At 41.7% G+C, this 13,795-nt stretch overlaps 1 protein-coding gene across 8 annotated transcripts in view; it reads left to right on the forward strand.

The window, feature by feature from the left end:
- The window catches only part of ZNF106 (zinc finger protein 106), a 44,830-nt gene that overhangs the window by 26,556 nt on the left and 4,479 nt on the right, over positions 1-13,795 (forward strand). For 5 of the 8 annotated variants that reach the window (XM_060273652.2, XM_088670214.1, XM_035112263.3 and 2 more), the window contains exons 10-21: positions 1,506-1,865; positions 2,605-3,361; positions 3,979-4,034; positions 4,726-4,871; positions 6,238-6,372; positions 7,031-7,147; positions 8,014-8,205; positions 9,778-9,840; positions 10,714-10,833; positions 11,477-11,548; positions 12,505-12,576; positions 13,423-13,569. In XM_060273652.2, the coding sequence (XP_060129635.1) occupies positions 1,506-1,865; positions 2,605-3,361; positions 3,979-4,034; positions 4,726-4,871; positions 6,238-6,372; positions 7,031-7,147; positions 8,014-8,205; positions 9,778-9,840; positions 10,714-10,833; positions 11,477-11,548; positions 12,505-12,576; positions 13,423-13,569 (2,237 nt within the window). Of the gene's footprint in view, positions 1-1,505; positions 1,866-2,604; positions 3,362-3,978; positions 4,035-4,655; positions 4,872-6,237; positions 6,373-7,030; positions 7,148-8,013; positions 8,206-9,777; positions 9,841-10,713; positions 10,834-11,476; positions 11,549-12,504; positions 12,577-13,422; positions 13,570-13,795 lie in introns of all 8 variants that reach the window. The other 3 variants (XR_015950165.1, XR_015950168.1, XM_035112244.3) reach the window with 3 other exon arrangements.

Genomic DNA, 13,795 nt, shown 5'->3' on the forward strand with positions numbered 1-13,795 from the left:
CAAGATCCTGAAAGTAATCTAATTAAATAAAACAACTCAAATCAAACTCAAGAGTTCAATCCTTCTGGATGGAGCGTTTTAAACATGAAAATAAACTGTGATTCTTTCTGTCTTAATAATCTGACATAATCTCGTTTAGCACTCCCCTTCCTCCTATTGACCCACAAGACAGTGTACAGCAAGTCCGAGTCTGAATGATTGTTTGCTAAAAAATGAACACCGATCCCGCATCAGGAATGCAGTCCTGGAAGCACCCCTGGTTGAGCATTTTTTAGCAAACAATCATTCAGACTCGGACTTGCTGTACACTGTCTTGTGGGTCAATAGGAGGAAGGGGAGTGCTAAATGAGACAGAAAGAATCACAGTTTATTTTCATGTTTAAAACGCCCCATCCAGAAGGATTGAACTCTGAGTTTGATTTGAGTTGTTTTATTTAATTAGATTACTTTCAGGATCTTGAGGTGCATGTTACTTTAAAATTTCATTAGCCTTGGTTGACTAGGGTGTGACCTGTGGTGCTACTGTATATTAAGCTCTTTATTCCTTGCATCAGGTAGCAGGGGTTACATATGAGTATGACCCCTGTTCCGCAGAGTACACGCAAGTACTAGGTATGTTGTATGTTTGTTTTATTGTCTTATTGCTGTATCTTCCTGTATTTTTGCATTGTGAAAATAATATGGACTGTATAGATTCGTGTCCATGCCGGCTATTGACCTGATTATAGTGTATGATTTATAGTATGTATGACATGATTATTGACTTATATTTATTTGATTTATTTTAGTTATAAAACTGAAGAAGCATTAACCGAAACAGATGATTACCCTGGATCACTGTCACAGATTAAAACAGTTACTTTTTGCCCAAGAACTGGTCGACGTGTTGCCTCCTTTTCTCAGCATTTTGACTTTAATTTGCAACACAGGGGTTGTTTTATCAGCGTAGCATTTACTCAAGGCATGGGTATGTAAGGTCCCTGAGTGCTTTGAATTCTTTGAGGTACTGACAGTCAAGGAAAATAAATAGTGGAATAAGAGACGGCTCACTGATCATAGAGTATGAGTATCAGTTAACACGAGAGTGGGTGAAGAGGTTAGGAGAGCAGCCCCTATTTTTTATGTCAACAGCCATGAAGCCATTGTTTATTGTTGAATTACAAACCATGACTTGTTTCAGCTATGGCTTGGCATTATGCCTGAACTCAGCAGTCATGCTTAACCATAATTCATTGGGCTCACCTATATGCTCGCCGAGTTACAAAGACAAGAGCAGTGGGGAAAACGAACCAAGCTTTGAAGCAACGAGCCATAGGGTTTTTTTTTTGTTTTGTTTATCTATAGGACTACTTGTGGCTTGTTGAGCAGACCATGGTTAAAATGAAACCTGGATTACTGTTATATGTGAACTTGGATTTGGGGGAATTCAGGGCAGAGCTTGTCCCTCATAAGCCTTGTTTGCTTAAGAGATTTTAATGTGAAATGCATCCATGTTGTCTCCTTAGAAACCTATGAACCTTCCGAACAGCTGCAGCAACTTCAACCCAGTGGCTCAAATGAAAAAAGAAATAACAAACTTCCGCCAACACAGGATCTAATTGCTAATCCAGGTGGTCTTGTTCCTCTTTTGGAAGCTGCTTCACACCTCTCTGCCCAGATACCTGCAGTTCCTTTGGCAGCTCCTGTCCATGCAAGCACTCCACCTACATTCCAAACCACTGGTGCCATTGGAGCCATCACAATCCCAGATTCATCTGTTCAAATCAAGCAAGAACCTGCATCTCCAAAGCTTCGAGAAGAGAGCATGAATATTCCTGAACAGAGGTATCCATGTTCTCCACAGGCAGAGGCTCTGTTTCAGAATGGTATGTTGTCTTCTGCAGGTGATAATTCTGTCTATTAATATTGTTTGTTTGTTTAATTTCTATACCGCCCTTCATCCAAGGATCACAGGGCAGTTTGGAATGGAAAATACTTAACATAGTAACAAACAAAACCAATACCCCCTCATAGTAGAATAATAATAATAATAATAATAATAATTAATAATTTATTATTTGTATCCCGCCCACCTGGACCCAGCCTTTATTATTATCTATGTGTGTGCCCCAGAATTTCCCAGTCAGCCCAGAGACATGCCAGTGGTGCACAAAACTGCGCATGTGGTCTGTCAAGAGGCCTATTGGCTTCTCATCTCCAAAGTATACTTCTTATTTGCATCCTTGGAACAATCCTATAGAGTGGTTCAGGGATGGGGAACTGTGGCACTCTCACATGGCCAATGATCAGGGGTGCCTGGCCATCAGCATCTAGAAGGCTGCAGATTCCTCATCCCTGATGCAGGTGTAGGTTAGAGAGCAAGACCTTGCAAGTTCTCACAGAAAGAGGTTGCAACCCAAAGTCTTTCTGGTTGCAATCCAGTGTTTGACACTAGATTACCCAAGCTATCAAGGTGTTTATATGGAGGCGACCATGTTGATTAATAGTTTGTACATCTGGGATGCTCTGTAAGTTACCACTTAAAGCCACATAAGACTAAGGCTAGGATTCACAAATGCCTAATTGGCCATGTCAAAGTGAAAAGGGCTATTTTATCTTCTTCAGGGAATATGAGCCAACAACCTTTGCTGCACCCAGTTATCTCTGCTACCATGTCTTTTTCTGCACTTATTGATTTCCAAGATATGCAGAAACCTGTTCCAGATAAGGAAAGGGCCAGGTCTTCCTCCAGCTATTCACCATCGCTCTTGGCAGAGAAGGCAGAAGAAAACAAAATCCCACCAGACAACACCGTTGTGGAACAGTGCAGTAGCTCCTTTCAGAGCCCAACCTTTCCCTCTGAACTGCCTGCGGATGAAGATCCCAGACAGGCAATGGAGCAGATGGCGGTTTCCGCACTGGTCTCCGTGGGGAGCAAAATGAGCAAGAAAAAGAAGAAGCTGAAGAAGAAGAAAGCACTGCGAGCAGCCCGTGTCCCTGAGAACAGTGATACAGAGCAGGATGTAAGTGACTCAAAGCCTTTAAGGAAAGTCAAGATGGTAAAGGGGACCAGAGGGGGGAAAGTTACAACGTCCACCCCTCCAAAGCAAGAGGATGCAGAGGCTGCTCGGGAAGGAAAGCGGAAGAAAGACGAGAATGAGAGTGACACGTCTCTGGAATTTGTGGAAGTCCCCAAATCTCCCCTGGAAGTGGTTGCCATCAGTTCATCAGAATCGGGGGATGAAAAACCAGACAGCCCTTCTAAGAGGGATGCGCTGAATTCCTCAGAGCAGCTTCTGAGAGAGGCGTCTCGGTCTGGCTACGATGAAGTGAGCTCTACCAGTGAGATTGGAACAAGCTATAAGGATGGCATTGGTAGAAGGTAAGCTGGAAAACGGGTGTTATATCCAGGGACGTTGTCCCATTTGTGCAACAGAACTTCCTCTCCCTCACCCCTTGCCCCCGAATTTGTGCTGAGGGCCCCTTCAACCCTCCAGCGCAGGTTTTTTTTGGGGGGGGGAGGAGGAGGAGAAGCAATGGGAAGTTCCATGGTGCAAGCAGAAGTCCTTGCACGAACAGGGTGACTTTGTTGGACACAACTCTCTGTGTGTACATTGATTGTGTATCCATGAGCGACTGTGTTTTTTAAAAAAATATGTTTATGATGTACTCTTCGTGATGTTATAGTCTCTCTATTTTGAGTTTGTAAATTGCCTCAGAAACCTTCGGACAGAGAAGTGGTTTATAAATACCATAAAAGGGATTGCAGGAAATTTTCCATACTGAAGTACATTTAAATAATTGAAAAATAATTATTAGAGAATGGAAACTTATTGTCACAGAGTGCTTTGTGATTGCTGCTTCATTGTCCTGGTGATCAGCTATGTTCCTTTTCCCTATACACATTTTCCCTACAAGACCTTGCAACCAAGCATTTTAAATTAATGTCCTTTTGTGTTAGCATTCTATAATAGCCATGACATTCTCTATCTTCTGTAGTGTGGCTGAGACTCAAACGTCCATATCTTCAATAAGAGGATCAAAAAACTCATCAGGTATATATATATATATATTCTAATGGAAAAATAAGCACACGGGCTTTGTGGGGAGGTGGGAGAGAGCTGAGCAGCTCTTTGCAGTATGGAGTGCTATAGCATAATCTGTGTTCCCAAACATGACTCCAAACCCAGAAAGCTTGCTTAAACACAGACAACAACAAATGCTAATACGCTGCTTCAGTCAGTATGGCCAGTGGTTGGGGAAAATGGGAAAATAATGTCAAACAGGCATCTCCACTGTATCCTTTTTGGTGCCTGCTAAAAACATGCTTGTTTAACCAGTTTCTCAGAAACAGGAACTGTTCACCCACAGTGCCTCCATCTTGCCAAGAGTCTAGCTCATCTTATTCCTAATGTGTTCTTAAGCCAAATACTTGTTTAGATATACTTATGAGGTAGTTCATTTCATATTGTGATTTCCTCACCCACCCTAGCTTACAACTTGACTTCCTTTCTTATTTCTTCAGCCAAGGAGCTTATTACAGTTACAGTATGTTGGGTTTTGGGGGGTATATTATTATTCTATTGCTGTTTGTTTGTTTAGCTATAGTGAGATACTGTTCATTGGGTCAGCACCTGGTAGTTTTGAGTGGATGTTTTCTTTCTTTCTTTTTTCAGTTTTCTTTTACCATGGTGTTATGAGCAGTATGTTTAGTTAATGGAAGGCTTTGACAATTGCATTTGACAGAAGTCTCCTCAGAGCCAGGCGAAGAGGAAGAACCTACGGAAGGGGCCTTTGAGGGTCATTCAGCTTCAGTGAATGCAATTCAGATTTTTGGGAATTTGTTGTACACCTGCTCAGCAGACAAAACCATCCATGCATATAACTTGGTGGTAAGTAGACTGGCTAAGGAGGCTGGCTGTGGAGTGTCTCGCTGCCTTCTGAGTCTGCAGTCGCTTTCCCCCCACAAGCTCTATGGAAGCAACAATCAGCCACTGAAACTATTGAGAAATGAGCATGGCTCAGATCAGATCAATACAACTAAAGCAGAGCAAAATGGCATCAAGATTTGAGATGGGGGAAGGAGTCTGTGAGAAGTTTGTTTTAGCAATGTATACCTTTTAGCAAATTTTGTGATACCTAGGTTCCTCCTTGGGAAAGGTAAGTTTTGCCAGTGAGTTAAGATCCAAAACTGTTAATGCGGTGCAACAAAATATATGGACTCTTCTTCCTATAAGTAGCATAGTGACAGAGCATTTAGAAGGGAATGTCGTGTCTGAAATTCTGGAGAGCTGCTGCCAGTCATTGCAGACAGTATTGAGCTGGATCTGTTGCAGCATACAGCAGCTTCATGGTGTTATCCACTGGGTCAGTAAGTTGAGCCTGACAAAAGAGCTGAACACTGAATTCCATTTTCCATGTTAACTTCCATGGCTGAAGCAATGACATTCATCTTTCATAAAGCAGAAGAATGAAAAGCAGTCTGAGATGCGTATCTCTCGGACCAGCCTCTGATAAGCCACGCAGTTAATGGGTTTGAATAGCTTGAATGGCTGCATGTTACAAATACCTGTGTTTTTGAGAATACAAACCAGGGAAGTGCAACTTGGAGGTCTGTGTGCACGGCTGTTGTGTGCCCTTGCCACATGCTTCTTTTCACGAGTCTAAATGCACATAAGCAGGAAATAGGTGATTGGTTTGGAAGCCACAGTGGTTGGGTGGTACCCCAGTTTGCTATCTTAGGGCCCCGCCCTTGCCTCTCTCCACCTGGCTTGGGACGGGGCTTGACAGGCTTCACACTGCGGTGGCTGCTCAGCAGAGAGGGCTCCTCTTTTAAATTGTTTTTAATTTTTATCTGTGTTGTTTTAAACGAGACCATATTGGCTGTGAGCCCTGGAAGACCTGCACCTTGCCTTGCTGGCCCTTTTCCATCTGGCCTGGGAGAGTGGAGTGCTGACTGACTCCAGCTACAAAAGCTGAGGCTGTGGAGTATTGTTTACAGGGTGTTGAGAGAGCTTGTTGCTGTTATTGATATTATTGTTGTAGATCTTATGGAAATTGTTTCCATTAGGTTGTGTACTATTTGATGTATTTTATTTATTGTTTATGACTTCTGTTATGTTTGTAATTATGTAAATCTTGTCATGTTGTAAGCCGCCTTGAGCATAGTTTCAACTGTGGAAAGGCGGCATACAAATAAAATGATGATAATGATGATGATTTGAGTAATTAAGCCTTGTAACTCTCTGCCTCTCACAGAGCAGGAAGTGTGTTGGTGTCTTTGAAGGGCACACCTCGAAAGTGAACTGCATCCTGGTGACTCAGACAACAGGGAAGAATGCAGTGCTCTATTCGGGATCCAGTGACCACAATTTAAATTGTTACAACATCAAGGTAAGTGTTCACTCAAGCCGATTATATCTTAGGAGGGGGTTACAGATGTGAAGACAACTTAAAAGAAGACTGAAATGTGCACATTTTAGTGAACCAGGTTATATAGAATTCCACATAAAACGGGAATATTTGTGCAATTAAGTTCACATTTTAGGTTTTTACTTCATCCACTGACCCCAGAAGGCCGTTTGGAGTGAGGGCCTGTAGCCTTGTGTCATATGAGCCAAAGGCTTGTTTCTTTGCTTCCAAACTGGAAGAGCCTCTCGTAACTAAAATGATTTATAAACAAAGCTAGTTTCTCGGATTCTTCTTTAGCTTCGAAACAAAATCAAAAAATTCCTTCCAGCAGCACCTTAAAGACCAACTAAGTTTTTTATTTTGGTATAGGGCTTTCATGTGCATGCACACTTCTTCAGATACACTGAAATAGAAATGTATTTCAGTGTATCTGAAGAAGTGTGCATGCACACGAAAGCTCATACCAAAATAAAAACTTAGTTGGTCTTTAAGGTGCTGCTGGAAGGAATTTTTTTATTTTGTTTCGACTACGTCAGACCAACACGGCTACCTACCTGTAACTAGATTCTTTAGGTTCGCTTATTGAAAGATGATGGTGAAAATATCAGTTGTATACTAACCGTTGTTTTCCTCCTACCAGACTAGGGAACTTGTGGATCAAATTAAATTGGACGATCGTATACTCTGCCTGCACAGTAGATGGAGAATTCTTTATGCCGGACTTGCTAATGGCAGTGTGGCCACTTTCAGTATAAAGGTCAGTACGAAAGGGGTATATTCCATTAGAACCTGTGCCGATGTTGAGTTATTTACACTCATAAATAGCTGTCCACTCACATGAGCAGTGCTAGATTTGGGGACTTTGCAAAGATTTCAGGGGTTCCTTAAACTGAATCTTGCAGGGAATGCAAAAATATCATGGATGGGTGGAGGTGTCACAAGCCCAGGAAGTGGCTAAGTTCATTCATTTAGCACTAAACCATGGCATTGTTTGGCTTCTAAGAGAACCAGTCCTTAAGATCCGGCCTGTGTGTAAATTTCACTGGCTTCATATATTTTCCTTGCACCATATTTCTGAAACTGATTTCTGAAAGTCATTTTACCGAGAAGCATTTTATTCTGAAACGTTTAAAAATAATTACGGTATATAAGCAGCCTTAGCAACATAATTATGAAACAGTACTCGTGGTAAGCCGAATAGGGCAAAAACTAGGGTTTTGAGTGCAACTTGTTGCAACTTGACTTCTGTGGCTGGAAAAGTAAAGCAGAAACCAAGCACACATGCAAAACAAGCCATGGGAAGAGTCCATAGACTCTGACAGTGCAGTCCTGTACTTAGAATTCAGTCCCATTAAGTTTTGTGGAACATACTCCCAAGGTCAGTGGATAGGACTGACGGCTAAGAAAATTCTGTTTCTTAGATAAATCCACACCATAAAAGCATACAGAGAATTCAAAGCAAATAAGGCATCAGAGATTTTTTAAAATAAAAATGGAAATTTGAAGTGTTGTGGCATTTCCAGTGTGTTCTCTGGATAGTTCTGTCTTAGTATGTTGTTGGATTAGTAAGGAAACATTGACTGTGTTCCTACTGTGTGTGTGTGGTGTTTTTTCTTCTTCCAGAATAACAAACCGCTTGATAACTTTGAGTGCCATGCTCCTAGGGCAATCAGTTGTCTTGCCACAGCTCAGGAAGGAGCACGGAGGTTGCTGATTGTGGGATCCTACGATTGTACAATCAGTGTGCGAGATGCCCGGAATGGTTTGTTGCTTCGAACCCTTGAAGGTCATAGCAAAACGGTGCTCTGTATGAAGGCAAGTAACTTGAAAGGAACGCTCTGTGTGGGCAGACTTCTCTTGCTTCTTGGCAGCAGTTCAAAGCTTGTAAAAGAATCGCCCTCCCTTCCAGTTGTTTATAATTAGGAATATAGCATGCGATTTACCACTAAGATATGGGCCTCTCGTGATTGCCATCACTCATTCAGCATTTCCAGAGAGCTCTTGCTTTGCTCAACCTGCCCCAGCTCAGTTGGGATCTCTCAGGAATCTTTTTTCATGCCTCCACATCTCTCTCTGTCTCTGTCTCTCCATTGTCCTTGGGTGATTTCATCAAATTCCACCGTTTTTGGTACCACTGGTAACGTGCTGAAATCCAGATCTACCTCCATAATCCACAAGAGACTATCCAATATTTCTGCATAGATGCAAATTTGCCATCCCCCAATACCCATCACCTTTCCTTCTAAGCCATCCTGACCTTGTATAAGCTCAGTGTCCATTGACAACATCACCATCTACCCTTTTGCTCAGTCACAAAGCCTTGGGGTAGGCTTACTTCGTTTGGCCATCATATTCAGTCTGTTACCATGCTGTGTAGCTGTCCGATACAACATTGCAAAAATACAGTCCTTCCTCTTTGCGTGCTATGTGAAAACGCCACGGTTTCCTTTAGCCTTGACTTGCACCATTTACCTTGCTGGCCTTCATGTTGTTTGATTGTGCTGTATAAAGTGGTGATGATAATGACCATCTCTGAGTGTCAGAGTGAATATTATGCCCTCCTTTTTCATGGCAGCCTTTGAAAGTTGTTGATAATTGCTTTTAGTTATAAATAATGATGCAACAGAGTAATATTTGAATATACTGGACCCCATTACGTTTGCTTGAAAAAGAGCTATCTAAGGTATCTAACTGTTGGAGATGCAATAGGGATAATGCTTCTCTAAAACATGTTTTTTCATTGTCCTATAATGAAAGATTTTTGGCAGACGTTAACTGAAATTATCAACAGAACTGTACAGAACAACCTTACATTTACAGAGCAAAATATCATTTTACCCTGCACATGGAACCTTACAAAAGGGCAATATAAGTAGACTCTCTGTGCCCTTACCGCAGCAAAAAGACTGATGCTGATGAATTGGAAAAATAAAAATGTGGCTCCCTTCTACAATTGGATTGAAGACTTTTATAAACTTGCAACATATGAACAACTTGCACATAAACACAGACTTGCCATGGACAAATTCAATGATATTTGGAATCCATTCTAAAAAAATACCAGAGGTTAAATAATAAATAAAGATAGATGGATGGATGGATTGATTGATTGATAGATAGATAACCCTGATAAGGAGCTGAAACGGAAATGCAGTAATTTGTCAAAAGGCTCCCCACTGAATCCTTGGCTGATTTGGGATTTGAACCCAATTCAACTCACTCCCAACTAGTGCTCTGTCAGCCTTTCTAATGCATTTTTCAATGTGACATATTGAATTGGATTGTCACAGTAGCCCTTAATTGTGAAAGAGAGTGTGGATGAAAGAAAGCCATTATCTGTGGATGAAATGTTGTGGGTAATCTGTCTGTCTGGTTGTCCCTTCAAAGGTTGTGAATGATCTGGTCTTCAGTGGTTCCAGTGACCAGTCTGTCCATGCCCACAATATACATGTAAGTTGCTTATATGGTTAAAATTGAGCAAATATTACTCCGTTTAAATCTTGCAGCAGGAAGCATTTCAGACTTCCTCGTTTTTGATGAAATCATTTACTTTGCAGATACGAAGATGTTGTAACGCTACTTGAAACCAAATTCTTATCCACTTCTGCAGATTTCCTAAAGGGATATTTAGCTAACCATGTCTACTTAAAACCATGTCTACTTAAAAGTAAAGTCCTGTTGAGACTTATTTCCAGAGGATTGCAGCCTAAGGGTATTTTCTCACACTAAATTTTGTACTGGAGTACAAGACGTATGCTAAGTATGTCAGTTGAAAAGGGTACAAATAGCCATGGTTCCCCCAGAGGGCCTGAGACGTTGTTCTAAAGGGAAGCACAGTTGTTGTTTTTTACAACCAGCAAGGTGTGTGCTGTGTATTTTGTACAAAGTTATATGAGAACCCACCTTAGTAGGATAGTAAAATAAAGGCTTGATAATATTTGCAGAGCATAGTTCATCAGCATCATATCTTGTCCTCTGTTAGGAGGATGCTATGACCCCTGATATTTTTAGCAAGCCCCTTCTGTATTTTAATGACTTGTTGCAGGGTTTTTTTTAGTTTTTGATTAGTTTTAATTGTTGATCTGTTTTGTTGTTTGTCTTCTGTTGTGCATCACCCTGGGCTCTGTTGAGGAAGGAGTGGTTTGTAAAAATAAAATAATAAAGCTGCAATTGTAAGCTTACTTACCTGGGAGTAAGCCTGTAGAATTACGTAGGAGTTACTTCTGAATAGAAATGATTTGGATTGCGATGGAAATAATGCAAGACGTCTACATGCTTACCACTTGCATATCCACTTATGTAGTGCGGATTATCTTGTTGCAGACTGGAGAGCTGGTGCGGATTTATAAAGGACACAACCATGCAGTGACAGTCGTGAACATCCTGGGTAAAGTGATGTTAACAGCTTGCTTGGACAAATGTGTTCGCGTTTATGAGCTACAGGTAATAACAAGAAGATATTTATTCCTATTTCTATTGTTTGTGGTGACATGAGGGTCAGGAGAACTTCGAGAACAGCACATGGGAGGAGGAGAGGGGAGATAATTCTGTTGGGTAGGCGGAAATACTGCTACTGACAGAACATGCTCCTTAGCGCTGTGTGGAATACAACCCATACCATTTTCGACTTGGTGAGATGTAATTTGCAACGTCCCTTGTAGTTCCAAGCTGGACTTTAACAATGAGGAAGTCCTGCAAAAGTTGTGCAGGTGCTGTGTGGCCTGTTCCTGCCCACTGCATCAAACCTTAAGTGAGATTGCAGGGCAATCCTTCGCTAGATGCATCTTTACTCTTAGGTTTGTGTTGCATGCTTGTCGTGCACTCAAAAGGTTTGTGAGGGTTCCCAGATAGTCAGATGCCTTCCATTGTTTAAAAACTTTTCTAAAGGGAATCTAATTCATTCACCCTCATGTTGCCGGAAGGCAGCAGCATTTATAGAAAGTGGAACATGGGACATCCCAGGAGGTAGAAGCTGATCATAATGTTCATGCATCTTTTCCTTATAAGCTGCTTTTTTAATGTAATGAATGCCGAACTCTCAGCTTATTAAAATACTACATTTTTCTTTCTCTTTTCTTGTCCCAAGTCCCATGATCGTTTGCAAGTCTACGGAGGACACTCGGATATGATTATGTGCATGACCATTCACAAGAGCATGGTAACGAATACCTCACTTTCCATAAAATCAGTGGTTCTCTGTCCGCGGTTGTGGTTATCCAGGAGTGGCTCTTGCTTTTCATTTGCTATGTGGGTGGTACTACATAAACTAACTACATACTTGGTTCTTTCTGGTGGGAGGAGCACCTCATTCTCCACAGGACTGGTGCTGCTATGAAACGATAGGGCTTTTCAGCACCCACCCCCACCAAAAACCCTCAAATGTCAGAAGACTTCCCAAGCAGTGCCTCATGAGACACTTCCACCTGAAAGAACGCAAGGGTGCACCTGTAGCTGTCTTTGGGAGCATACGAGGGTGTCCTGCTTTATTCCAGGGCAGATTATTTGACTATGTAGCCTGTATTGTCTGCTTTGACTGGCAGCAGCACTCTCTGGATTTTTGAGCAGCGAAAGACAGACAAAGAGTCACAGGCAAAAGCTGCAGTTCCATTCTAGCCTTTTTCTTCTACCTGCAACTCTTTCTCTGTCTCCCTCTGGCTTTGTCTCAGCCCAGCCCACCCCTTCCCCATTGGTTGTCACACCTGAGGGAACCGGGTTGCTGCTGCAACACCCCCGAGAAGTCTTGCTACGCAGAAAACTACAAGCTGGAGCTGAGCACATACAATTGAATTTGCAGATGTAATGTGAATATACTGTAAAACAGCTGTTATTTTTTCATAACTATTAAAACTGAAAGCGATTCAATATTGGCCCTTTTTTTATCATGTGTACAGATTATTTGAAAGAGTGATGTGACAAGTGATGAATAAATTTTTAAAAAGCCAGCCCACCCCACCCCACCCCCGCTCCGGTTTGTAAACTCCTACAGATCAAATCAGGAATGTTCAGCTCAGGATGACATTATAAATTTATCAACGTTGATTGATACATTTAGCATGTTAGTTTTCCTCGTATGCTTTAATTTTGTTACCATTTAAATCAATTTCTCTTTTTCAGATCTACACTGGCTGCTACGATGGTAGTATCCAAGCTGTGCGGCTCAACTTGATGCAGAATTATCGTTGTTGGGTAAAGGATTTTCATCTTCCATTTAGACCATTTAGAATGGCTCACATCATGCAAAGGATTAGATGGGGCAGGGGCACACATGGAAACCCCTCCCTTGGGTTTTCCAGATGTTCTTGAGAGATTAGCACAAAAGTCTCTGCTAACAGAGTTTTTAAGGGTGTTCAACTGAGCCACATAGAAACTTCTATGCTAGATGGAACTCTGCCTTATCAGGTTAAGAGGGAAAGTTTCCAGGCGCATTCAGTTGAATATACTTTCAGTCTCTCTATAGACATCTTCACTCATCGTGCGAAGATCTCAAGAGCAGCTGACGTGTCTGGGGACATGGGGGGAGGCTTGCATGGGACCCCCTCTTCCATCTCTTGTTAGCATTAACCACGCCGAAAGTATTTGTTGGTTCCAAAATCTGTATGTAAGGCCAATCAATGTTACAAGATCGTGAACAAGCTTTCGAGCTTTCCAGAACTCTTCATCAGGCTAGATGGTAAACAAAAGCGGGGTTTGAGGTGGGAAGTTGCTGGTAGCGAAGCTAAGGGTCATGTGGCAAGATTGCAGACATTCAGAGGACAAATTGCACAAAAGGAAAAGGTAGCGTAACATAGCCTCATATGAATGTCTGCTACTGCCTCCGACATTCTAGACTCTGGCTACATCACCAGCCAGTTTTTGATTCCCACTTTATTTGCCATCATGCTCAATGAATAATTATAGAGAGCTTAAAAGTTTGCACACTGTTTTGTGACATTTTGGTTGACCTAATAAAGCTCTTGTCCTAATAGATTTTTGAGCTTTGGTGCCATTGTCATTCCATCTCTCTAATGTCTGTCTTAAAACCTCTCTTGCCAGTGGCACGGGTGTTCGCTGATATTTGGAGTTGTGGACCACCTGAAACAGCATTTGTTAAATGACCATACAAATCCAAATTTTCAAACGCTGAAATGTCGCTGGAAAAATTGTGATGCTTTCTTCACTTCTCGAAAATGTTCCAAGCAGGTACGTAGCAGAAGAAGCTGGATTAAACCATCAGTTTGAGAGGGAACAATTGAGGTGCAATGGATACCTGCTGGTTTGTTATGATAGATGAACAAATAGCATATGAATGCTTTAGCAAAAAACACTTTGGTCATGCTAGTTGGGGCTGATGGAAGTTGTAGGGACACCTTGTTGATGGCCCCTGATATATGGAGAAAGGACTGGGTCTACACGGAAAGCAAGGTTG

The sequence above is a fragment of the Zootoca vivipara genome, chromosome 1 (assembly GCF_965207765.1).
Source record: "Zootoca vivipara chromosome 1, rZooViv2.hap1.1, whole genome shotgun sequence".
NCBI classification, from domain to species: Eukaryota; Metazoa; Chordata; class Lepidosauria; order Squamata; family Lacertidae; genus Zootoca; species Zootoca vivipara.